Raw genomic sequence first — 27,064 nt, forward strand, 5'->3', positions numbered from 1 at the left:
AATCTCTCTTGAGTTTTGGTTTTCTTGGCTGAAAAATGGAATGATCATATCTACTTCACAAGGTTATTGTAAGGATGAAAAGAAACAATATAGCTAAGTACGTATATAGAGTAGAAGCTCGTAAATGCTAGTTCCCCACCTGCCTCCCCTTTCCTTCCTTTGTTCTGAATTTTGCTGTTAGGTAGATGAGCCTGATTGATCAAGCTTATGCATTTCATGTCAGCTTCTGTCTAGAAGATAATGTCCATAGTGTGTAAAAACTAGCTAAATGCACATTTTAATTATTGGTTAAATAAGTTTAGGTCTTTTTTGGTCTTTATTAATCATTTCAGTACTATTCTTTTCCCAGCTAAAGTTTTCAAACTGTTAAGATCTCCAAATATAAATGTGTATTATTTGAACCTTGGCTCTTTTAAACGGTTATCATAATATTTCAAAGTAGAAGGAGTTTTAAAAATCTTCATGTCTGTGACCTCTGTTGGTGTTTCCCCCACTGTGAGTGGCCACCCCAGGTGTCTAGGAATCTACTCACTTCCTATTTCTACATGCCATATGCAAATAAAATTTGTAACTAGTTCCACAAATTTTGTACCAACTCTTCTAAAATCTGGCTACCCTAGAATAAATGTAACAAAAACCCATCAAATATATATTCATTAGAAAACTTGTTTCTTAGAAGTGGATTTTTCCATCTATAAAAGCAAAGGGAAGAAAAATGCCAAATTTAGTTTTTAGACATTTATACCAGTGTTTTGACATCAATGTATGAGAAATACAGAACCACCTAAGCTGTTGCTATACTTCTAGCCGCCAGCTCACATCCTGCAGGTATTTGTGGCAGGTGGTTTGATATGCCCTTTATCTCACTTTCTCATTAAATCAATGTATACCCTGCCCCCATGCCTTACAAACTTCGAGTTAATTCAGCTACCAAACATTTCAATTATTGAAGACTGTGTTCCATCCATTTTTCCTGACAGTTCTTATTAATCTGAAGCTTTATACTAGATACTCCTGTTTATAGATGTGTCACTTGGTTCTAACTCATCTGGTTGCAGTTCATTTTTTATTTTAGAAAGATAAGTACTGCATCTCAACCATATCAAATACTAATACATGTATCCATTACTGTTAACAGTGGGAGACAGGTGATAGTCTTTACCCTAGAGTTGCCAATGACTCCCAGCCATGGCCCTGAAGTTCGATTCTGGAACTTCAGAATGATTTTATAAATCATTCAAGAAGCTATACATTTGTTTTAATTAATATTATATAACTCAAGAATTCTACCACCAAATGACATAAAAATATTTACAGAATATTCTTCCCCCTCTTCTTTCCTGAAATAATTTTATCCCAGGCTGGTGTGTTGACATCTGAGTTTGAATCTTGGCTGTTTCATTCTCTGTGCATTTCTAGCCACCTTAAGTGGGAATAGAACATCCATGGATGGGCTTCAGAGGCTATCTAGCCTTCCAGGAAAACGGCTCTGGACATCTTCCGTAGGCTTAAAGCAGAGAACTGGGAATTTCTCCTCACTCCAGCACTCAAGAGTGTATTTTTGTACCTTCAAACAATAAATCTTCATGTAGTAAGCATCTACTCCAGAGCAGGCACTGGAGATAAAAGGTTGAATAAAACGTAGCTCCTGCCCTTGATGTAGCTTATAATCTAATCTGTATATCATTTTATAATTTATCAGACAAAACTCTTCAGTCTCTTCTGTGTATCAAACTATGATTTTGGTAAGGAAAAAGAGAGCATTATTAATATACTAAGAAATAGGAAATGAATATATTTTGAAGAAAATTAGTAGCTTCCTGAGGCAAGTTTTCTGTATATAATTAAATAAATAAAAGAAAAAGGATCATGTAACCAAAGTTCATGAATGCATGACAAGGTTTGCTGCTGCCGGGGTAACATTAAACAGATCACTTGAACTTCTCTGTGTCCTTCATCCATCTGTGGACTGAAAGACTGGTCTACCACAATGATGTCAATGACCACAAATGATTACAAAACACTTTAAAATATAAATTCTAATATAAAGCTGACCCTGAACAGCATTTATAGGTGATGATTCTTCTCTTTTTCAAAATCAGGTATCTGGACCTCCGTCGATTTGGATCTGTGCCACATGGAGGTTTTGGGATGGGATTTGAACGCTATCTGCAGTGCATCTTGGGAATTGACAATATCAAAGACGTCATCCCTTTTCCAAGATTTACTCATTCATGTCTTTTATAAATGGAAGACTGGTTGAGGGAAACTGCCCAAGCCACAGGTACTATACTTGAATGTGCATATAGCAGAATGCAGTTTGGATTTTAGAAATACAGAAGTTTTCAAAATGTACTTGTCATACCATAGCATATAACATATAAAGAATAAAAGTGATCATGATTTTCTTATAAAGTACAGGGCATTTCATGGAAAGATGAATTCTCTCAAGAAGACATACTTATAGCAGGTAGAATCTCAAATCCATTATATCAGTTAATAAGAAATGAAGGTATTGAACAAGATGGTTTCAAAGTTCCTTTCAGACTTTAAGAGAGGATGAGATTGTGTATTTTACTTTGTCTTTAATGATTAGATCACTACCTTGTGCGACCTTTGAGAAACATTTAGTAGCTAAAAATAAAATGTTGGATCTTTTCTAGCTTGCCATTTAACCTATGACAAATGCCCATCTTATTCTCTGTAACATTATTCTCCATTTAATGCTACTAAACATTATAGAAGAAAATATTCCTTCTTTGGGTCTTGAGTTAATAAATTTGCTATTCTAAGTTGAAGTCTTCTTTCATCAGATTGGATGAAAAAATCACACATTTAATAACTGTTGATCCTCAATAAAATGGGTATGGAAGGAAAGTACCTCAACATAATAAAGGCCAGATACGACAAACCCTGAGCTAATATATACTTAGCAATTGAAAACTGAAAGCTTTTCCTCTAATGAACCACTGTTATTCAACACAGTACTGGAAGTCCTAGCCACAGCAGTCAAAAGGAAAGACATAAGTATTCAAATAACAAATGAAGAAGTAAAACTATCACTGTTTGCAGATGACATGGCTCTATATATCAAAAACCCTAAAGACTCCACCAAAAGAGTCTTCTAAATGACAAATACTGTAAAGTTGCAGGATACGAAATCAATGTACAAAAATCCATTCCTTTCCTGTATGAGGTCTGTCCAGAAAAAGTCCAGCCATTGTTAATGTAAGGAGAACGGTTAGCACAACATCAATGTAACCTGGCAGCCAAGGAGAGTGGACTGGAATGCACATGTGTAAACAATAACAACTTCACTGTACTAGTCAGTGGGAGCAGTAGACCCCATTGTGTGAGCACTGTGCACTCACTGTGCACTGTGAGTGGCTATCACGTTCAAAATGAGTGAGTAGAGCAACGAATCTGCACCAAATTTTGCATGAAGCTTGAACATTTCTCCATGGAAACTATTCAGATGATTCAGAAGGCTGCAGCTGTAGGCAACTGGTGACTGGCACCTTCATGCATCACGTCTAATGCAGAGTTTTTTGGCAAAACATCAAACCACCCAGGTGACACACCTCCCCTACAGCCAAGATTTGGAACCCTGCAATATCTGGCTTTTCCCCAAACTAAAATCACCTTTGAAAGGGAAGAGATTTCAGACCATTGATGAGGTTCAGGAAAATACAATGGAGCAGCTGGTGGCAATTGGAGAACTGTGTGAGGTCCCAAGGTGCCTACTTTGAAGGAGTCTGAGGTGTTATTGTCCTGTGTACAATGTTTCTTATAACTTCTTCAATAAATGTCTGTAGTTTTCATATTACATGGCTGGATACTTTTTGCACAGACCTCATATACTAACAATGAAATATCAGAAAAAGAAATAAAGAAGACAATCCCATTTATGATTGCAACAAAGAGGATAAAAAATACCTAGCAGTAAACTTAACAAAGTGAAGGACTTATATACTGAAAACTACAAGACGTTGTTGAAAGAAATTGAAGAAGACACAAAGAAGCGGAAAGTGTGTTCATGAATTGGAAGAATTAACATAGTTAAAATGGCCATATTACCTAAAGCAATATACACATTTAATGGAATCCCTGTAAAAATCCCGATGGTGTTTTTCAAAGAAATAAAGATTTCTCAAATTTATGTGGACCACTTCAAAGTCCCCCAAGTAGTCAAAGCAATCCTGAAAAAAATGAGAAAAGCCAGAGGTATCACACCCCTGATTTTAAGTTATAGTACAAAGTTAAAATGTTCAAAATAATATGGTATTGGCAGAAAAATAGACATACAGACCAATGGAACAGAATTGAGAGCCCAGAAATAAACCCACACATATGTGGGCAATTTTCAACAGAGGGTCTAAAAACACAGTAGAGAAAGGCATGCCTCTCCAACAAGTGGTGCTGGGAAAATCGGAAAGCCACATGCATAAGGATGAAATGACACTGCTGTCTGACACTACACAAAAATTAATCCAAAATGGATTAAAGACTTGAATATAAGATCTAAAACAATAAAATACAAAGAAAACATAGGTGCTAAACTTACGGACCTTGGTCTCAGAGGGATTTTTGTGAACTTGACTCCAAAGGCGAGGGAAGTAAAAGCAAAAATATATGAATGGGCCTACATCAAACTAAAAAGTTTCTGCATAGCAAAAGGAACCATCAACAAAACAAAAAAGCAGCCAACCCAATGGGAGAATATAGGTGCAAATGCTATCTCTGATAAGGGACTAATATCCAAAATGTATTTTAAAAAAACTTATAAGTCAACAGCAGCAATAAACAGTCCAATTAAAAATGGGCAAAGGACCTGAACAGACACTTTTCCCAAGAAGGCATGCAGATGGCCAACAGATACCTGAAAAGATGTTCAACTTCGCTAGCTATAAGGACACTGCAAATCAAAATCACAATGATATATAACCTCACACCTGTTAGAATGACTGTTATCAGTAACACAGGAAATAACAAATGTTGGAGAGGATATGGAGAAAAGGCAATCCTTATACACTGCTGATGGGAGTGTATAAATTGTCGCAGCCTCTATGGAAAACAGTATGGAGGTTCCTCAGAAAATTCAGAATAGAGCTGTCACATGATCTCAGCAATCCCTCTTCTGGATATCTAACCAAAAAATTAGAATACATTTGTCATAAAATATATGTAACCCTGTGTCCATTGTAGCATTATTCATGGTAGCCAAGACATGAAAACAACTTAATTACTCACTGAGGGGTGACTGGATAAAAAGGAATGGTGTGTATATATACACACACATACATTGGAATACTATTCCGCCATAAGAAAAGATGAAACAGTGCATTTGGCAACAACATGGATGGATCTTGAGAATATCATGCTAAGTGAAGTCAAATGGAAATGGAGAACTACTATATGATTTCACTCATATGTGGTATGTAAAACAGAAAGCAACAAATGAACAAACAAAACATTCATAGACACAGACAGCAGTGTGATGGCTACCAGAGGGGAGTGGGCGTGGGGGAGGATGAAAAAGTTAAAGATATGAATCAAGTATATGGTGAGCACACAGTGGAAAGTACAGATGATTTATTATAAAATTGTACACTTGAAAGTTATATATGTTATTAACCAATATTACCCCAATAAACTTAATTTTTAACTGATGTTTTTGTGTTGACCACATCTTTTTTTTGTAGTTCGATCATATTTATTTATTTTAAGTATATTTTATTGATTATACTATTACATTTTCCCAATTTTTCCCCCTTTATCTTGCCTCCACCCCACACCTCCCATCCCTCCAGCATTCCCCCCCCCCCTTAGTTCATGTCCATGGGTTGTACATATAAGTTCTTTGACTTCTCTGTTTCCTATACCATTCTCTACTCTACCCATCTATTTTATGCCTACCAATTATGCTTCTTATCTTACCCACCATTCTTCCCCTTCCCCTCCCCACTGAAAACCCTCCATGTGATCTCCATTTCTGTGATTTTGTTCCTGTTCTAGTTGCTTGCTTAGTTTTTGTTTTTGCTTTTTAGGTTCAGTTATTGATAGTGAGTTTGTTGTTATTTTACTGTTCATAGTTTTTTATTTTCTATTTCTTAGATAAGTCCCTTTAACATTTCATATAATTAAAGGCTTGGTGATGATGAACTCCTTTAACTTGATCTTGCCTGGGAAGCACTTTATCTGCCCTTCCATTCTAAATGATAGCTTTGCTGGATAGAGTAATGTTGGATGTAGGTCCTTGCCTTTCATAACTTTAAATACTTCTTTCCAGTCCCTTCTTGCCTGCAAGGTTTCTTTTGAGAAATCAACTGATAGTCTTATGGGCACTCTTTTGTAGGTAACTGTCTCCTTTTCTCTTGCTGCTTTTAAGATTCTCTCTTTATCTTTAATCTTGGGTAGCTTAATCACGATGTGCCTTGGTGTGTTCCTCTTTGGGTCCAACTTCTTTGGGACTGTCTGGGATTCCTGGAAATCTATTTCCTTCACTAGACTGGGAAAGTTTTCCTTCATTATTTGTTGAAATAAGTTTGCAATTTCTTGCTATTGTTCTTCTCCTTCTGACACCCCTATGATTTGGATATTGGAATGTTTAAAGTTTTCCCAGAGGTTCCTAAGCCTCTCCTCATTTTTTTGAATTCTTATATCTTCATTCTGTCCTGGTTGGGTATTTATTTCTTTTTTTTTTTCATTCCAAATCATTGATTTGAATCCTGGTTTCCTTCCCTTCATTGTTGGTTCCCTGTATATTTTCCTTTATTTCACTTTGTATAGCCTTCATTTCTTCCTCCATTTTGCAACCAAACTCAATCATTTCTGTGAGCATCCTGATTACCAGTGTTTTGAACTCTGCATCTGATAGGTTGGCTATCTCTTCATCTCTTAGTTCTTTTTTTTTTTTTTTTTGGAGTTTTGATCTGTTCTTTCATTTGGGCCATATTTCTTTGTCTCAGTGTACCTTAAACTGACTTTTCATTATAATACCTAATGGGATGTATTAATTATTTAAACTAATCACTATTGTGATTATTTTAGATGTATATAACTTCTATGATAATCAGTAAAATAAATTTTTGATACCTATGAAAGAAAAAAGCAGTTATATTTTAAAATTCCATCGGTCCAGGGAAATCTGACAAAAAGGCATTTTCTTCCAAGATGAGGATGCAATTATAGCTAATGCTAAAGGGTAGGTATAATAATTCAGGTGTCAGAGTAATGATGTCTATTAGAGTGAGAAGATCACTGGTTTAGGAGTTTCTGACCTGACCATTCTAGCACCTTGCATGTATGATTTTGGACAAAACACTGTGTAATGAACTCATACACCATTTTCCTCAGAGTCGATATAATAATTACATGAAAATATGTAAAACTGAAAGGCCACACAATTTTTTAACTCTGAGTTTCATATGTGGAGACTTACAGTAGATTGTATATTCAGTAGAATTTGTATTATCAAGTAATTGTGGAAAGGCACGGCTGCCTGAATAATCAACTCTCTAAGTCTCATTAGATGACTTGTCTTAGGTTATTTATTGAGTTAGCTTATGCACTTAATTTTAACATAACTCAGAATCAGACGGCTGAATTGAGCTACAGAATGTTAGAGTTGAAAGTCACAGAAGTCACTGAGAGGTTGTCAAGGTCACACTTCTGTCTAATGCAGAGACATCCTGTGTACCCGGGCAACATCTCTTGGCAAATAGCTCAATATCCCATGTAATAGCTCATTTCATTTCTGAATCTAATTGGTAACTTTTGCTGAACTAAAATTTACTTCCCTGGAACTTTAATTCCTTGGACTTAGATACCAAGTGTAGGACAGAATAAAAGATTATTAGTGCCCTAGCCAGGTGGCTTAGTTGGCTTAGTTAGTTTGGTGCATCATCCCATGCACCAAAAGACTGTGGGTTTGATTCCCAGTCAGGGCTGTGAGTTCAATCCCCTGTCAGGGGTCACATGGGAAGCAGCCAGCTAATGTTTTTTTCTCTCTCCCTCCCTCTCTCCAAAATCAATAAGCATATCCTCAAGTGAGGATTTTTTTTTAAGATTTTATTTATTTTTAGAGAGGGAAGGGAGGGAGAAAGAGAAAGAGAGAAACATCAATGTGCGGTTGTTGGGGGCCGTGGCCTGCAACCCAGGTATGTACCCTGACTGGGAATCGAACCTGCAACACTTTGGTTCACAGCTCGCACTCATTCCACTGAGCTACACCAGCCAGGGCTGAGGATTTTTTTTTTAAAGAGTGATAATTAGGGCTTCCATAAGGTTTACTTCAACCATGGGCTAAAGAGATAAATTCATAGGACATGTGCTATAAAATGTAAAGAACAGGTCAAATATTAATAAGCTTGCTAGAGAAGGCATTTCTGAAAAGGTCATATTTAGCCCTGGAAGATAAAATACAAAAAAAAAATCATTTTAAAGCATTTGCAATATCGGCCAACATTGTTTTGACATTCAGGTCTTGATTCTGTGCTGATTTTTGTGGAGCAAGAATCAACATTCACAAGCCTCAAGCTGGATACACTAATGGTTTCTGAGGCTATCAGGAATCATGCCTCCAGTGGTTTTTGAGGAACCAGATAGAAGCGTAATGTTAGCATGTTAGCAGGGCATCAGAAAGAAAGTGATAGAGGCCCTGGCTAGGAGCTCAGTTGTTAAGAGTGTCATCCCAATGCACAAATGTTGCAGGCTCGATCCCTGGTCAGGGCACATACAAGACTCAACCAGTGACTGCATGAATACATAGAACAACAAATTGATGTCTCCCTCCCTCCCCCCTGTCCTGTCTCTCCCTAAAAAAATCAATAATGAGAAAGTGACAGAATACTGAATTAGAGAAACCCAAATCCTGGGTTCTGGTCCCAGCACCACCATAATTTAGCTGTGGAGCATTATGCAAGTAAGATCATCTTGTGGCTTCCAGTTATTTTTAAACGTTCATACTTATTTCTGTATTCTTTCCCTTCATAATTAATCACACAATGAGTATCTGGTTGAAGCCAAACACTTGCCACTTAATGATAAGCTTAACTTGTTTTCACCTTTGGCTCAATAATACTATTATTACTACTACTATTCCTCCCCCTCCCCTCCCCCCCCACCTTCCTTCCATTTCTTTCCCTTCCTCCTCTTTCTACCGATAATTGAACAAAAACAAACATTGGTATCCGACAAAGATGGTGAAAATGCCAAAACAAAGTGTTGCCTGTAGGCACCATCAATAGCAAGAAACTTTAAAATGTCCGAGTGTCAGCTCGTACTTGGATATCCAAATTCTACATACAGCGTTGTGTACTTCAATGTATAATGAATAACAGTATAGATTTAATAGTTGTGGACCAACTGTAATATTATATAATCTTTCTTCTTTTTAGTCTTCACTGGAGGATATGTTTATTGGTTTTACAGAGAGAGGAAGGGAGAGAGAAGGAAAGAAAGGGGAAGAGAAACATCGATCAGTTGCCTCCCATATTCACCTCGACCAGGGGTCAAACCCACAACCTAGGTGTGTGCCCTGACCAGGGATCAACCTTTTTGGTACACATGTTCCTACCAACTGAGCTACCTGGCCTTGGGCTATAATAATATTCTTATAGGGCTTAATTTGTAAATTAAAAGGTTATTTGTGGGTGTTATTTTTTTACTTGAGTAACCAGTTTCCAATGAGGAAAAAATCAGATTCTGTTTTCCCAAGATTTCTAAACATCACCTCAAAATAGTAAGCCCAGCCACCCAGGGAAGAGTATATTCTAAAACTTAGAAATGTTTTTTTCCATCATTAATTCTCATTCTCATTTCAAATTTTAAGTAGGTGGAGAAAAGTAGTTATTTTCCATCTGGCTGTCCTCTTGCCTGGGGAAGTTGTGCTGTCTTTTTGTTGCTGTTCTGACAAGAAAGTAATTGTGTGAGTGATCCATTCCAGATCTAGACATAATTCTCCCACCCTCTTACCCAGCCCAGAGACTCCAGCTGTCACAAAACAGCAAAGGCACTGTTTGACCCTTTGCCCCTCTCAGACAGGGTCTGCCAGAAGCATCCCCCTGCAGTGTCACACATTCATATTCTCTGTAAATTGAATCTAGACATTCAAGCATGACTGGACCGGCATTGAAGATGCAATTGGTAAGATGGATTACCTCCACTATTCTTTAAATCTCTTATTTCAGATAATTATAGATGAAAGAGACTTATTTGGATCAGATTGCTATTCATATATTTATTTTAGTAAGTGGTGAGGCAAGAACCTAAAAATGCAGAGTTGAAAGACAGATTGGCCTGGATTGAATTGATAAGAAACGTGTGGGGCTTTTTGGCTTCTGATCAATATTTGTATTCAGTATGCAATCTAAAATATGTATAATAAAAAGAAAACAGGTGGGAGTAATATCCAATTATAGTTTCTTCCCAGTTTCTATTCCATATCAAAAGATAGAAAAAGCATTAAGAAAAGAGCAAAATGCAATCTTAGCCAGCCTATACCAAAATGATTACCAGGACTTCCATAAGACAGATCTTAGGAGATCATGGTCGGCACCCCCACACGCACCCCAGAAACACAGATGTTCTGCTACCATTACCAGCAGCCCTAGATTGCCATTCTGGTCAACTAAGGCTCCAGTTAGCTTTTGTCCAGTTAGTTCTTAACCAGTGAATCTACAGCTGTAATTAGCACACTGTGGAAGTTTCTAGGGGACCTTTATAATGAGCTGAGAAGTTTAGGTGGTTCTTAAACTGTCATTCAGGCAGCTATTGAATTAACAAGCTCATGACTCTTCAATAACTGCTGCATCTTTGCTGTTAATAATTGTTATGAATAATATGACTATCATTTGGACATTGCATTACAGTTTTATGAAAATTTTTAAAGGATTCATGGACCTTGTTCCTTTGTAGCTTATTGTGCCTCAAATTCATCTGATTTAATGGGGTATTTATTTATTATGAAGATTGGTTACTTGGAGTACCTAATATTGAGGGAGAGTAAGACTACAACCAAAGTTCACTGCTCTCAGCCTCCAGAGAAACTGAAAGCACAGAACTTTGTATAGTAGTCAAACAATCTTGCATGTTAAGCCCTGGAGTTCACTGGACACTTTGCAAAACAAATAGTGTGGCCTCTGATTTTCTTGTTCTGTACAGAAAGAAGAGACTTAAGAATGTGAAAAATACTATGATTGAGCTCAAATACATTCTAGTAAAGAGAAACATTGAAAATGGAATAAAGGGCTCCAGACCCAGCAATATATTTAAGTTCACTTTGCCTCAATTTTTTTTATGAGTTTATGTTCATATTTGCCCTACCGTTTTCTTAGGATTATCCCAGAATATGTATAGAAACATAGATGAGAAAATGTTGGTCAGAATTACTAATACCCTCCCCAAAGTGATGGGCCTTTGGTATTTCAAGATGATATTCTAAGAACAGAAATTTGGTGAGCCCATCCAGCAAAGGATTCTTTCATACCGCAAACACTTACACCCAGTGGGAACTGTTTTGCAGAAGCTGAGCCATTTACAATTGTGATCTGACTCATAACCTCCTCTGCACACTGGCTCAGCAAGAACTTCTGGTTTGCTGTTTTCCTAGGATCTGCATTTGAAAAATCTCTAAGGAATCATATCCCTTCCCCTGCCTATGATGTATTAACTACCCTCCTCTTGGATTTTGCCCCGCCCCTAGTAATTTACCCATTGCCCTTTCAGTGAATAGGAACACTCTAACCTAAATAGGTAACTTTATCCTTGACAAAGTCTGACTATGACCTCATAGTAGTAACAAAACCTGCCTCTTCATAGCATGCACATGTAACAAACTAGGCACACAGCAACCATTTTTCTTCCCAGCCTTCTCTTCTCCATAATAAAATCAGCATAACTACTCAGTTGAACAATCTGCTCTTCCCTGAAGGGCTGCCCCACTAGGTTATTTACCAGGCAGTTTATCTTAATTGGGCCTTTCTCTTGGTAGACAGGTGCTTCCCTCCACTATCTACTCAGCTGCTACCCAAGTAGCTTGTGATACAGTCTCCATGTTAGAAAAGCATTAAAGTCTCCAGTGCCTTCTTCCTATCTGTCTTACAGCCTATAGTAGTTGTTCCTCTTTCTGTATTTGTACTACTACTGAAGAATCTTAGTTACAATTTTAGAATGCTCAGGGCAATCCTGCCCCTCCTCATTTGGGGATTGCAGAAATGGATTTGCATTGAACAGGAAGTTCTTTTTACTGAAGGTTTCCACTAATATACACATTTTCTTCTCAGTGCCCCAAAAGGCAAGAACTGATTCCTGTACAGTTAGGACATAGCTGGACAGGTATCTCTTTAAATGTAATTTCCATCTTCCACATTCTGCCTTCAGGTTTTTGTATCAGGAAACTGTTGGATCAGATTCTTGCCAGAACGTGTGCTGGATGTGTGGTGAAAGAGTATCAGACGTAGAGGGAGAAGACTCTGATTTAGGTCTGACATTCTACTTATGAGCCCTGGAACCTGGAGCAACTTATTTTATCTGAGTTTGTATGCACATCTGCAGAATAAGGATAATACTTAAAAAGGATTGTGTCAGCCCTGGCTGGTGTGGCTCAGTGGATTGAGCACTGGCCTGTGAACCAAAGGATCAGCAGTTTGATTCTCAGTCAGGGCACTTGCCTGGGTTTCGGGCCAGGTCCCCCATGGGGGGACATGTGAGAAGCAACCACACGTTGATGTTTCTCTCCCTCTCTTTCTCTCCCTTCTCCTCTGTTTAAAAATAAAATAAATAAAATCTTTTTAAAAAAAAGGATGGTGTGAGAAACAATGAAGTCTGCGTAAAAGGGTTTTTCAGCCTAACTGGAAAGCACTGCACAAGTTAGGGTCTTCTAAGGGAAACCTTTTCAAAACTCAAAAAAAAAAAATCTGTATGAACACATGTCAAATGAAGTATTTTAAGAGAAAATGTGTTGAAAAATGTTGATTGTAGTTTGCAATTTCAACATAAAAGCTGTGTACATGGGGTAGGAGCACATGGGGAAAAATGATATCAGCTGTTTGGGGGCAGTAGAATTGAGTCACTTTTCTTTAAAAAATCTCTTCAATGTATTCAGTTCAGTTCAATACACTGTGCTGGGTCTGCTGCTGGACTCTGGACACAGAGAGAAATAGGACATGCCTCCTTGTGTCAGGGACTCCCATTTCACAGTCTTTGCAAAGTCTATTGAGTGTAAGAATCACTTGATTAATTCAGACTGCCCTGACTCCACCCTAGAAAGTCTGATTTAGTAGGTCTGGGAGGGAACAGCCCACAATTTGTGTTTCTTAAGACAGTTACTGTGACGGATCCTAATGATTCTAATGTAGCAGTTTAGTTTCACACAGAATCCTTCAGTGGGGTTGGAATATATTACAGTTAAAGATAAGTGGTAATTACACAGACCTGCTCACTGAAGAAGATGCTCTGCTTTGATTGTTGTGTCTGCACCTTGGAGCTGATGTGTGTGCCTCTGCAGCCGGGGCGGGAAAGCCAGCCTGCAGAGCCGCGCCACCTTTACCCCTTTTCCTCTCTCTCTCTCCACCACCTCTCCCACGTTTTTTTCTCTACAGATGTGTGTCTCTCCCACTCAGATTCCTCCTGTGCCTAATAATCTGTCAACATCCAGGTGCTTCCCCTTCCTTTCGCCACCCCACCCCCAACCAGATAGAATGTCAGTTTTATTGAAATCAACAGCACACCGACTTATATCTCGTTTGCTAACTTGCGCTGGAAGGCTCTTGTATATGGTTAATGTTTCTCAGAAACGCTTAGGAGTAGGCCATTTATTGATCAGCCACAAAAACATCACGTGGAAACTTCTGTATCTTTATGTTTCACTGTCATTTAGCTCTTGGTCCACTTTCTCACAGTGGGTTAGCAACTCCTGTCCGGCCGGTCCAGGGCGCGTGCACCTGAACCCTGACTCAGCACTGCTTGTTTCCACATGCCTGCGAGTGGGCTTGGGTGGCTTCCTCAGGCTACACACCTGTCACCTCTTAGTCACCCAGAATCAAAATATTACAGCCTTAGTCACAGTGTCTGAGGCTGTGAGGCCTTATTTTAAAACTGGTGACCCTCTAAAATGCAACTAGAATTTCTCCATGTTCACATGTATATATTACTAGTGTTAGTGTTTATATTACTTGTGCTTCAAGATACCAAAGGTTGAACAGTGACTTCCAGACCCCCTCCTTGGATTCTGTTCCCTCAACACCACGTGCACATTCTGGTCCCCTCCTTCTGTCATTTGTCTTCTCTACCAGAACGTGAATTTCATGTGAACAGAAAGGAGACTGCATTCATCTTTGCCTCTGCAGTGCCTTAGAGAGTATCTGGCACATAGTAGGTACTCATTAAATAGCTCTGAAATGAATAGGTATCATTGAGTTATCCAAAAAAAAGGTGGGGTAAATATGCCCATCAGACAAAAGTGAAATATCCCTTAAAAGAAATTCCCAGACTGGCTTTTCGCTCTTTATGTGTCTGAAATATTTCATAAACTTTTAAACTAGCCCTTTTCAGCATAAATCCAAGACTGGAGCCATTGCCTAGCATAGAACAAAAAGTCAGGAATCAAATAATTGAGTTCAGCTGGAAACTTGTCTCCATGATCTGTTATTGAAAGTTAGTTTCTAGGGCTTCTCTCCCGACTTTGCTTCTGAAGGACAGTGACCTAGCAGACTGCTTCCTAAGAACCTTGCTCTACTGTTCACCATTATATAACCAGCCCCTAGACATGTGCCTTGCACACAGCAGGTGCTCAGTAAATGTATGTTGAGTGGATGTATTTGATTGATAAAAGAAATTCAGAAGCAGGTAAAGTTAGAGTTGCTCAGATTTTCACAGTTAGTGGTTTTCTCCACCCTACTCCCTAAATCTAAACAAGTTTCTCACCTCCAAATTGAAGTAGCTACTGTTTACATCATCTTATTCAGCAAATTTGAATTGATACCTACTCTGTGCCTCTCTCTGTGGGGCACACCAAAACAAGTAAAACCTAAGCCCTTACAGTTTGGGCCCCTGTATAGTTGGTTGCTAATTTCTCTGTGCTCCCACAGTCCTTCCAAAAACTCGATTACGGCATTAATTGTCCATGCTACTGTGGACATCCCCGTGCCCATCACTCTCCCTAGAAAGACCCTGAACTTTTTAAGACCCTGGATTTACTCATATTTGTGTTTTCATGCTAAACTTGGGGTAGTAGGTTCTTAGGTAATCCTTACTGAGAATAAAATATCAAGCACATAAATAATCTTTCCTAAGTAACATGTATTTGAATGTAAGTATCTTTTTGTCTTTGAACAGAAACACATGCCTTTCTAAGTGTTTTCAAGTTTTCATATGATACTCAGTATGTCCTGAAAGAAACAAAACTGGTTTTCATATCTCTGTTAAACACCTTTCAAGCTGTCTATTTAATTATCAAACCCGTTCCTCCTCTAAGAATTCCCTTACCCCTGGCCTAGCCAGTGCATCCTCAGCAGACATACTAGGGACATGAGCTTCCCTTACTGAGAACAGAGGTGGACACCTGACCCAAAATGGACCAGCCCTGTTTTCTCTTGGGAAATTGAGATTGAGAGCACTGGAGACCACTTGTTTGAACCGGGTACGTGACTTCTTTGCTTTTCAAGTTGCTTGATGCCCTGAGTCACACACACACACACACACACACACACAGAAAAATGAATGGAGGCTTATTTACTCAGGGTATTGGACACCTATCAGACTTTCTTTGAACTACAAAACTGGATTAGAGAGGTTTTGAAGAACCAACATATTTGGCAGCTTCCAAGACATCTATCTTTGAAGATCCTGCTTTCCAGAACTGTTGGAACAGCCTTTGTCCTGGGCCTTAGCTGTGTTTCAGATGAGCGAGGAAGAGACAAAAGCCTGTGTGCGTAGAGCAGCCCAGCCCCTGCCGTTGGGCTGGCGGTGAACGATGATAGCCACATCTATCAAAATAAAATAAAAGGCTCTGCTTATCAGAAACAGTTGCAAATGTGTGTAGCGCTTTGTGTAACACATTCCTACAACCCTGGCATGCCGCTCCCTAAATTTAGTCCTCAATCATTTTGAAAACATACATGGAAAGTAGAGGGAACTGTGGACTACTAAAGTCATCATTTGGTTCAGGAAAAATCTTAAGGTTTTTTCCTAGAATGTTATGAAAATATTAGGTTATAATGATGGCTGCCAACCTATTTCTAACCACTCTTGGAAAAGAAAACAACAACAATAAATAAGTTTCCAGCTCTTTTGAGTTAACACTCGGGACCTTAAAGAAGCTTGCATGTATAATTTGACTGCAGCTACTTTCCTTTTTTAGTTAATTGTGTTAAATGTGCCTCATAACTTCTAATCCCAGTGGGGCTGTCATTTCAAAGGGGGGTGGGGGAAGCTGTTTTAATTCTGGCTTTTGTTCCAGCCACTAAACGTAATACCACATGATTGTTGACCCAACAGTAATCCAGTTAAAAAACGGTCTTCAGAGTTACTGCATCATCAAAATTAGCCCTGATTACATCAAATTATGTTGAAACAGACCACAGCTGCTTGCCCTGTTGAAGCAACTGCTCCAGAGCTCATCCAGAAGATACATCTGGGTGTCAGGAAGATACATTTTGGGTTTTATTTTTGTTTCTCATCACAAACGTAGGAGGGAAACATTGTGTCCTGCCCAGAGTGCTTGGTGGGAGCTGAAAATCTGTAATTCTCCAGAATCAAAAATTTTCGTTCCAAGAGAAGAAAACCTGAGACCTTAGGCTTTGGTTTCTACAGGAAGGATGTAAGAAGAAGGAAATTCAAATCTGTTGAGTACTGCTCTCATCAGCAGAAAGAAGTGGAACTGCCTACAGGACAGGATGACGGGGTTTTCTGCGGTGGATTGTTGTGCAGGGGTGCGCTAGGACTGGCTCTTACCAGCCTATGGGAGTCGCCTGGTAAATTGTGAAAAGTTTTGCAAGCTGGTTGTTAAAAAATAACATTATTAAAATTATATATTTTTAAAAAAAAGAAAATAGCAAGTATTGGAGAAGATGTGGACAGATTGGAGCCTTCATACAGTTGCTGGTAGGAATGTAAATGGAGTTGTAACTACTGTGGGAAACAGTTCCGTAAAAAGAGGAAAACACAGTCACGGTATGATCCAGCAATTTGACTCCTAAGTGTACACCCAAGAGTATTGAAAATGTAGGTTCACTCAGAAACTTGCACAGGAATGTTTACATCGTCATTCATAATAGCCACAAAGTGGAAACATTGGAATGTCTATCAAGCAATGAAGGGATCATTTTATCCATACAATGAAAGGAATGAAAAAACTGACATGCTACAACATGGATGAATCTTGAAAACATGGTACAAAGTAAAAAAAGGCAAGCACAAGAGGCCATGTATTGTATAATTCTGATTGTATGGAATGTCTAGAATTGGCAAATCCATAGAGATGGGAAGTAGATTAACAATTGCCAGGGGTTAGCGTTTGAAGTGAGGAGTGATTGTTAATAACTATGGAGTTTCTTTTTGGGGTGATGAAAATGTTCTGAAAATTAGCCATGACGGTTGCACGGTTTGGTGAATATACTAACGACCACTGAATTGTGCACTTAAAAATGCTGACTAAGTTATATTAAAAACAAAGGGAATAAACCAAAACTCCTCAGTTACTAATTAGGACAATTTGCTGTTATTCCTGCTCTTCATGTTATTTGTATCTATTTTATGTGAGAAATACTACATAACTGTGTGTCTCTTAACTGTATTCAAAGACACAAAGTCAATCATTTGAACTTGGTGGGAAAGGGAAGGGTGGAGGGAGTGTAGTACTTATACCACAAAAACTGCACATACTACAAATCAAAGCTGCCACCACCAGAGAGCCAGTTTTTAAATATTAACCAGCACATTAATGGCTGTATGAATCAAACATCTTGGGTAATTCTGATAGTCAGATGAGATGATCTCTTGGGGCCCTTGAGTCCCCAGCAAAACTGAGACTAGTAAATGTGCACAGCCACTGTGCATGCGTTCAGTGCAGAAGAAAATGGTATTTCTGGTCAGCTGTCGGACAAAACCCCCTGTGAGTCAGGGGACTTGATTTCACCACTTTGCTAGTTGTCGGAGGGTACAAGGGGTTAAGTGTTAGAGCTCCTCTAAGACTGTCACAGTGAAACCAGATACCAGATAAACCATAAATGATTTAAATCTTAGTCCCAGAGCAGAGGGTATCTGGGGAGTCCATACAACAATGTCGTGGTTTGAACCAAGGATTAACAGAGTTAGCTCTCTAGAGCCTGGGGGTAGAGGTCAAAGGTCTAAGGAGTCGTTGTGCTCAAAACTGTCCAAGGGTTTCAACCACTTTTTAAAGTGAAACTGCATAGGATTACCGCCACCTGCTCTGCCCTTCCCACCAGGCCAGTCCCTGTGGGCTTAAACACTCTGACTGCTTATAAGGACCTTCACAGATCATATTCTCAGGGGTGGTGCTCCAGGGGTCCACAGTTCTCATTATCCTTTAAGAATTGGTTCCTTCATTCTCCCAACAGACATGTAATGAGCATCCATGTGTGCCTGGCACCATGCTGGGAGGGAAATAGGGAAACAAATATTTGCTGTCCAGAGTGACAACCCAATTTATAAGGGTGCAATGTGAATCTAAGAAAACTATGTTGGGGGATGGGGATGGTAAGTTTTAGAGAATGAGGTCCTGACATATTTTCACGATCTAATTCAAGGCAGGACTTCTCTCTGTGAAGGAAGGGGCCATCATGCAAAGTATGGTTAGAGCACGAAGACACTTTCCCAGGGACCTTGACAGTCTTTGTTCTTGGGAGAATATAACTGAGTTTGCAGCATGAGCTGCGAATGTTGATGTCCTCACCACCACCAGTGTCAGGAGAAATGTCCCAGGAGCTTAACTGCCCCAAAGCAATTGGCACAGGTTCTGGTTCTTTACAAAGGGAGGTTGGAAAGTTGGACTTGCTCAACCTTTTCTAAAGTTTACTTCCCAAATGTCTCCCACTGGGTGTAATGTCAAGTAACAGACTGTTAGCAGCCACAGACAGGGAGGGAACCCAACCCAATTAGGTCTTCAGCCACACCCCAAGCCCACTTCCAGATCTCAGTCCAAACAAGATGCCAAAAGTTGATTTGGGAAGGTCAGAGTAATCTGGTGGAGGGAACCAAGAGGGCTCAAAGCACCCAGGGGTTAAAGAAATGCAAGCCTCGATACACCTGAGAGACAAGTGCCATGAAAGTCACCAAGCCGAGGTGGTTCTGTTCAGTTGGCCACACTGACCTTGGCAAGCAGCACTCAGCTCTGAAATTAACCTGTCAACTAAACTGAAGAGGAGAAAAGGCAGAAAGGCTAGGACACAAACATCCATCCCCACCCCCAGTCCAATCACTGACATCAAGCCCAGCGTGGGTGGCATTAATCACACTGGCCTGATGTGCGGTTGAAGACAGCTCTCCCTCCAGCCTTTCCAACCCATTCCTGGGAGTGTTCCACCAGCCCTGCACCTGCCGCTCACCACAACCCTCAACTCCCAGACAGGCACGGATGCAGGCTGTCGCTGATGAAACTCAAAGCCACAGTGCACGGTTTAGAACCCAGGCTTTGGGGGTGGGGGAGCAAAACGTGGTGCCTGTGCTTTCCTCCCAGGTGTTCATTTCTCTAATTTCTGCTCCCTCCAGAGAAACCCTCCCTTTTAAGGTGGTCATTTCCTGAGGATTTAATGAGTATACAATTAATGACCCAAAACCCTCCTTGCAGTCAGTCATTAATTCCTCCAGGAAATACTGTGGTCTTTAAAATCAAAATTGCCTAAATTATAGACCAGTGGTGCATGTCCTCGCAGGTTAGAGGTGGGGGGCGTTATCCCAACTGATTCCGATAGATGGCGCTTAGTTCTATGTAAATAAATCACTATTTGTTTTCCATTTCTCCCCAGCCAAAGGCAAGCAGCATTAAAAAAAAAAAAAAAAAGCAAGAAGTGGAGAGGACTTAGTAGAGACCCAAACAGGAACGTTCTGTCCGAGGGCTGTTTCCAGACCTGGCACGCGGCTCAGGCTCAGAAGACTGGAGCCACACCAGGGTGCAGCCAGGGACTCCAGCAGCAGTTCTGCCTTCTAAGTGCTGCTTGAGCTGGGTGCTGGCAGCCTAGTCATAAGAAAGTTAGGGTAGCTGCAAACTAACCGTGCAGATCTCTCAGAACCTCCAACCCCGGAGACCTGGCACCATGACTCAGATGGGAATGAAGTCAGAAGCTGCTTTATTTTGGTGGAGAGTCACCGCCTCCTGACTGATTTGGCAGACTTGAGTATTTTGATATTTGTCGCAGAGCTTTTTAAGGTACTGAAAGCCAAAGCCAAAGGGCAAAATGGCCATAATTTTGGTGGTGGTCCTTGTATGTGGTTTAAGGATCCCTAACTTGGAAGGCTAGGGGACGACTGGTCCCAGCAATAGCCTGGCAGTTCTGGCTTTATATTCAATCCAGCAGCACACTGAATGGTGTTGAAAGTCAGTGAAATGGGGTACAGAGGAGCTGATGTAAGCCTCCCAGAGTGTCTAAAAGAGCTACACATATAGTAAATGATTAGCTTTTACAAACCGATTGAACTTTTCCCAACCCAGCCAAGTTCTGTAAAACCAGATGGATGTCCAAATGTTTGAAACAACTAGCTTTGCTGCAAAAAGACAGGGAAGTGAACAAAATAGCCTTCGTCTAAAGTTGTCTGGGGAGTGCAAGATGCTGTCTCGCCTACTCACTTGCTGGCAGCATACTTCCTTACTGATAGCATGGATTACTCTTCACTTCTCAAAGAAGTTGGAGGGAGGACCTGCCTTTTAATACTGCTTGTAAAGGTACTGTGTGAGTGGGAAAGAGCCCCTACCAAAGGGGTTTTTTTTTTCCTTCCATCCTCCCCCTGAAATGTGGGGTTGTCTAGTGGGTGCTTCCATACACTTCATCTCAGATAAACCTCACCAAGATGCAGTGACAGGTATCATTATACCGCAATTTTCAAATGAACACCAGAGAGGTCTCCTAGTCCGTGTGAATGATTTGGAACGCTGGAGAATTTTGACTCCCATTTCTTATTGTACACCACCTTGCCTGATTTAGTAGGAGACACATGGACTCATTTTGCTTCCTTGGTTCTGAAAATTCATATGAATTTTCTTTTACTGAATTGTATTTTCCAGAGGCAGTGAAGGAGCCAGCTGGACTTTAATTGCTGGTAATAATAGACCCCCAAGTTGATCTGCACACATTAGAGCAATTTCCCCACTTTAAAAAGCAGAGGAGCAGGACCACCTCCACCGCCACCACCAAAATTAGGAACTTGGCTCTGCATCACACAGGTTTGGGGACTTTAAGCTGTTTGTAAAATGGGAATAATACTGCCTGCCCGATTTGTAGATTCCTCAGGACAATCGCGTAAACAGGGAATGAAAAAGCGCCCAGCACATAGTAGTCTGTTTTCTTCTTTCCTTCTCCCACCAAGTGGTGCGAGAGTTAAACTCTTGCTGGGAAGCGGATCACTAATTTCAGCCAGAACCTGACCCACTGAAACCTGAAACTCTGGGAATGGATCGGAAACTCGAGCAGCCCTGGGGTCCCTTCCTGACGACCCTCTGTGAAAAATCGATTCGCGCCCAAGGGCGCGGAGCCCTTCCCTTCACTCCACCCCCAATCCCACCAGAGGCGCGGCCGCCACCCCCTCGAACTGCTGGAGGCTTCGGGAATAAAGCAAAACGGGGCCGGAGGACGCGGCCGGCTGCAGGCTTCGGCATCTTGGGGAACCGCGACCTCTCGGGTCCAAAGACGCGGGGGTGGGGGGGGGGTGTTTGCGTCTCCGAAAGCGGCGGGCCCGGGGGGCGCGGCGGGCTGTGGGCGTGGCGAGCGCGCCCGCTCTTCCTGCTGTGGCGCCCCCTCCAAGGCCGAAAGGCGAGTACGCGCGCGGGAAGAGCGGGCGGGCGCGCGCGCGCGGCCGCCGGGTCCGCGCCGCCTCGTCCTCGCCCCGCCGGCCGCCCGGCCCCTCCCCTCCCTCGCGAGCTGCGCACCGCCGGCCCCGCTGACCCAGAGGCTCGCGCCCGCGCCCTTGTCCGTCCGACCGGCGACGGGCTCCCTGCGGCCGGCAGCATGAGCGGCGGCGGCGACGTGGTGTGCACCGGCTGGCTGAGAAAATCGCCCCCCGAGAAGAAGTTGAGGCGCTATGTGAGTGCGGGCGGGCGGCGGGCGCGGCCGCGGGGGGCGCGGGCCGGGGGCGCAGCGCGGCCTGACGTGCGGCTGGGGGCTCCGGGAGGGACCGTGCGGACGCGGAGGGCCGGCCGCCGACCTCCTGGGGGCCGGGAGCGGCGGGCGCGCCCCGCGGCTCGGGTCAGTGTGGGGCACCTGCACACCTGTCACAGGTGCGCCGCGGAGGGGCGGGGCGGGCGGGGCGGCAGGTGGGAGCTGCGGTAGGTCCCCCGCCGGGCGGGCGCGGCGGCGGCGGCGCCTGGGCAGCCAGCCTCCTTGTAAACTACACACAGTATTGAAGTTTGCATTGATTGTTTTTGGAGAGCGACGGAGTTGGTTCCCGGGGCTGGGGGACCGGAGCAACCCCGAACGGCTTCCGCCCACGGGATCGGGGGAGTGGGCGGGAGAGGGGGGCCGGGGCCCCGGGCCGCGCAGCCCGGCCCCACAAAGGGCGAGGCGCTACACACACACCCTTTCCCCCTTCCCTTTCTCTGCCCGCCCCTCCGGGTGGCCGCCTGCTTCCTTTCAGTCCGCAGCCTCTGCATCACGGGCAGCGTCAGCGGCATGTGCAGCCCTTGCATTTAGTGACTCATTTGTTTGTCCCCTTGTTTCCCTTTATTCGGTGTGTCTCTCACATACATCCCCCAACCCCAGCCCTCCATGGTGACACTGCAGTTTGGCTCGCTGTAACTGGCCCGGGTTTTGTGTTGTGCAGTCCTGGGGTCGGGAGGGATCAAGGTTCTCAGTTGCCAGGTGGTGCTAACCGACAGTGTTTACTGAAATTGCCGGGACAGCCTCTCCCCCTCCGGGTGAGACACGGGCCACATCAAGGGGCAGGCGGTCCAGGCTGGGGCTTGAGTGCTGAGGAGGGCTGAATGTCGCCGCCCCCAAACGAGAAGATGCCTTGCCTGGCGGGGTCAAAGTACCAACCGATGCCAGTTCCTGAGATTTGGCTGAAATCAGCCCTGGGCTACTCGCAGGAGTTTGGAAATAAGGTCGCTAAAAGGTGTCAAGGTCTCCCATCCTCTCCCTCTTCACTTCTAATGAAATGCCCTTGTTAAACTCACTCCCGGTGCGGGACTCCGGGATGGTTCCGAAGCGGGGAAGGGAGCTGTGGCCTTCCAGCTGCAGTGCATCAAGGGAGCTCCGAGAGACCCTGCCCTCTGTCAGCGGCCCCGGCGCCGGAGTGGGGGGAGGCAGAGGTTTACCAGAGTTTCCTGTCTTGGCTCCCCCGATCAGAACCCAGGGACTCTGGCCCCTGGATTGAGGAAGTGACATTCTGTTTTTTAAAGGAAGTGTTGTTGTCGGGGAGTGCAAGTGTGTGTGTGTGTGTATGTAAATGAAATCAGGCTCTTATTTGGATCATTTCCTGGGGGGGGGGGGGGCGGAATATAAGGATTTAGCACAGGTCTTCTGAATGAGGACATAGATTGAAAATACAGTAGGGATGTGGCAATGATGTCAGTTTTAAAGCTTATTTCAGGGATGGTCATGTACCCAAAGAATTATAATTCCTGAGAAAGAAACTTTTCTGCTCTTCAAGGTGGTATCAGTTCGTAGGAAAGGTTAACTTTTCTCTTAGGTTATGGAAGAATAACTTGCTATTAATGTTCTTATAAATATTAAAAACATAAACATCTTTGACTCCAAAGAGCTTCTGAACACTATCAATAAAAGTGGAATACCATACCAGCTAGTGGAATAGAGTATGTACTAAAAATGTGACTCATAATTGTCCAATTAGAACACTAACAAAAGAACCTTGAAACTTTGTTTTTGAAACAGTTTGCAAACAATGTGGTACTGTATCTACATTTGACTGATGACGACTTCAGTTCTCTCACCCAGACTCTTCTTATGGCCCATAAGTATGTTTGTTCCCCACAGAACTTTAGTGCACATAACCAAGTTTGGACGCTTTGGAGTTAAGCACCCTTTTCATCCAATTGAAGTACAACCATACCTCTTTTTATTGCACTTCGCTCTACTGCACTACTCAGGTATTGCATTTTTTACAAATAGAAGGCAAGATCCCGTACCAGCATAAAGATTACATCTCCCTTTGCTGCAGCTCACTTTATTGTGATACTGGCTTTGTTGTGGTGGTCTGGAACCAGACCTGCATTGTCTCTGAGGTATGCCTGCCCATATTTGACACCCTGCAGTCATCCGATGACCTCAGCCTCCTTCCCATCTTCCCCACAGCTCCAGCCTGCGAGGCATCTGACCAAACTAACAGCTTTTCTCGGGCTGGAGTGTGATGTGTCCTGTTGGTATGACTGGAAGTCTCCCCTACTGTGGAAGTTCATTTCCCTTAGTTGAAACTGAACCGATCTGTATAACCCTAAATGAACTCTTGAGGAACTGTCAGCTTTTACTTTTTTGGAGGGGTATTGAAAATTTCTGCACCCTGTTCTAAGTTAAAATTCTGCCAGTTCCCACTGTTCATTAGAGGCCCAAGTTTGTTAGAACCAAACTAGGAAAGAAGTATTTTCCAGCCTTATTGCCAAATACACACACCAAGAATAAGCTGCTTATTCTGTTATATATTAATATTAATGTGAATAGCCACATCATCTTATAGATTAATAAATCTCCATTATAAAAATATATCCAGGTAGTAAAGGGTAAACAGGGACAAATATATGGTGACAGAAGATGATTGGACTCTAGGTGTTGGGCACACAATGCAACATGCAGGTCATATATCATACAAATGTGCACTTGAAACCTATATGACACTATTAGCCAGTGTCACCCCAATAAATTTATAAAATAAAAAATAATAAAAGAAGGGGAGAGGAGCAAGAAAAAATATATCAAGCATCTGAAATGGAAAAAAAGCAGTTTATGGAATGAATTACAACTGCCCTTGCTGGGTGTTTTAGTTGGTGGGAGCATTGTCCCATGCACCAGGAGGCTGAGGGTTTGATCCCTGGACGGGGCACACACCTAGGATGTGGGTTCTGGAGGCAACCCATCAATGTTTCTCGCACATCAATGTCTCTCTCTCTCTCTTTCTTCCTCTCTCTCTAAAATCAATAAACATATTCTTGGGTGAGGATTCAAAGAAATAGATCACAGCAATTTAAAATCAATCTAACAAACCTACCTCATTTAATTGGGGAAGGGGGAGGAGGTATAGGGGGGAAAAACAATTTTAAAGAAGCTGTGGCAAATGTTACCAAGGATTAGCTTTAGAGATTTTTTCATCCATCTCTTGTAATTTATTAATCATAAGAAAGTGTAAAAGATCTATTCAGTATTTGCTGTGTGCCCTGGAGGAATTCCAAAAAGTGACCTCCGCAAAATGGTAAGTATTGCGTCTGGGACATAACGATTTGATTGCAGCGGGAGGCTGGTGGAAAGAGCAGCCCCCCATCCTGCTGCAGTGTGTGTGCATACGTTTACACACATACACATGTATACAAAGCTGACAGATTTTTTTTTTGAGGAAAAACGTACAGTATGGCCTTTCACAAAGGCGGCATGGAAAGTGAAGAAGGAAGGCCCTGCCCCTCCCAAAGCTGAAGCCAAAGCAAAGGTTTTAAAGGTAAAGAAAGCAGTGCTGAAAAGCATCCTCAGCCACAAAAAAAGGTCTTCCGTCACCCGCCTTCCAAAGTCCAAGACACTGCAGCAGGGAAGACAGCCTAAATATCCTCAGAAGAGTGCCCCCAGGAGAAACAAGACTGACCACAGTGTCACTGTCTTGTTGCTTCTAACCACCGAGTCAGCCATGAAGAAGATAGAAGACAACAACACACCTGTGCTCATTGTGGATGTCAAGGCCAACAAGCACCAGGTCAAACAAGCTGTGAAGAAGCTCAGCAACATTAACGTGGTCAAGGTCAACACTTGATCAGGCCTGGTGGAGCAAAGAAGACATTTGTCTGACTGGCTCCTGAGTATGATGCTTTGCATGTTGCTGACAAAATTGGGATCACCTAAACTGAGTCCAGCCTTGGCAGGTGAGGCTCAGTGGACTGAGTGCCAGCCTGCAACGGAAAGGTTGCCGGGTTGATTCCTGGTCAGGGCATGTTCCTGGGTTGTGGACCAGGTCCCCAGTTGGGGGGTATGTGAAAGGCAACTGATAGATGTTTCTCTCACACATCCTTACATATCAAAGTTTCTCTCTTCTTTTTCCTTCCCTTCTATTCCCTCTAAAATATAAATAATAATTACTAAACAGAGTCTATCAGGTTAATTCTAAATATAAAAATTTTACACTGTAAAAAGATAAACATCTATTATGGTATACACTTCTCTGTAATTGTTCTATTTCAGGGTGTTGAAAGATTTAGGGGAAAAGATTGGCAGCAGTAATGCCCCCTAGTGGCTAATTTGGAAAAAGTTGAGTAATGAAAAACTGAATTAAGGAAACTAATTGTTTGCTTTTATTTTATTTATTATATACATTTATTTATTAAATATAGATGTCCAAGGCACTGAATTTCATGCTGGGAATAAAAATTAAGCCAGCCTTTCCGTCTTAGCAGATGGCTTTGCCTTCTCTTTCACAAAGAAAATTGAAGCTACCAGGGAGCAGCTACCTGCACACACTGTGACCAGATTTCCACGTGCATGTGCCTCTGCATGGTTCCTTGCACTTCCCCCTCTTCTTAGAGTAGATGTGGCGCCCCTTCTAACTGAGCTAATCCTGCCACTTGTACTCTGGGTCATATCCCCTCCAGCTATTCAATCATGATTACCCTCTACCTATTCCTTCTCATTAATGTCTAAACCTACTTGCTTTTAACAAAATTCTCCTTCAACATCACATCCCTTCCTTT

At 42.1% G+C, this 27,064-nt stretch overlaps 2 protein-coding genes and 1 long non-coding RNA gene across 4 annotated transcripts in view; 2 read left to right on the forward strand and 1 right to left on the reverse strand.

Moving 5' to 3' along the window:
• NARS2 (asparaginyl-tRNA synthetase 2, mitochondrial) overlaps window positions 1-4,785 on the forward strand; it is a 115,258-nt gene extending 110,473 nt beyond the window's left edge. The window contains exon 14 of one of the 2 annotated variants that reach the window (XM_028516662.2): window positions 2,103-4,785. In XM_028516662.2, coding sequence (XP_028372463.1) covers window positions 2,103-2,247 — 145 coding nt within the window. In that variant the 3' untranslated portion in view covers window positions 2,248-4,785. The remainder of the gene's footprint in view (window positions 1-2,102) is intronic. The other variant, XM_036028754.1, reaches the window with a different exon arrangement.
• Window positions 4,786-8,151: 3,366 nt separating this feature from the next.
• LOC118501253 overlaps window positions 8,152-27,064 on the reverse strand; it is a 32,121-nt gene continuing 13,208 nt past the window's right edge. The window contains exons 2-3 of the long non-coding RNA XR_004903875.1: window positions 25,379-25,382; window positions 8,152-8,193 (exon numbers count right to left, since the gene is read on the reverse strand). This is a non-coding gene — a long non-coding RNA (uncharacterized LOC118501253). The remainder of the gene's footprint in view (window positions 8,194-25,378; window positions 25,383-27,064) is intronic.
• Window positions 22,047-27,064, forward strand: part of GAB2 (GRB2 associated binding protein 2) — a 176,384-nt gene continuing 171,366 nt past the window's right edge. The window contains exon 1 of the mRNA XM_028516564.2: window positions 22,047-22,253. Coding sequence (XP_028372365.1) covers window positions 22,179-22,253 — 75 coding nt within the window. The 5' untranslated portion in view covers window positions 22,047-22,178. The remainder of the gene's footprint in view (window positions 22,254-27,064) is intronic.

This window comes from Phyllostomus discolor, chromosome 6 (assembly GCF_004126475.2).
Source record: "Phyllostomus discolor isolate MPI-MPIP mPhyDis1 chromosome 6, mPhyDis1.pri.v3, whole genome shotgun sequence".
In the NCBI taxonomy this organism is placed as follows: Eukaryota; Metazoa; Chordata; class Mammalia; order Chiroptera; family Phyllostomidae; genus Phyllostomus; species Phyllostomus discolor.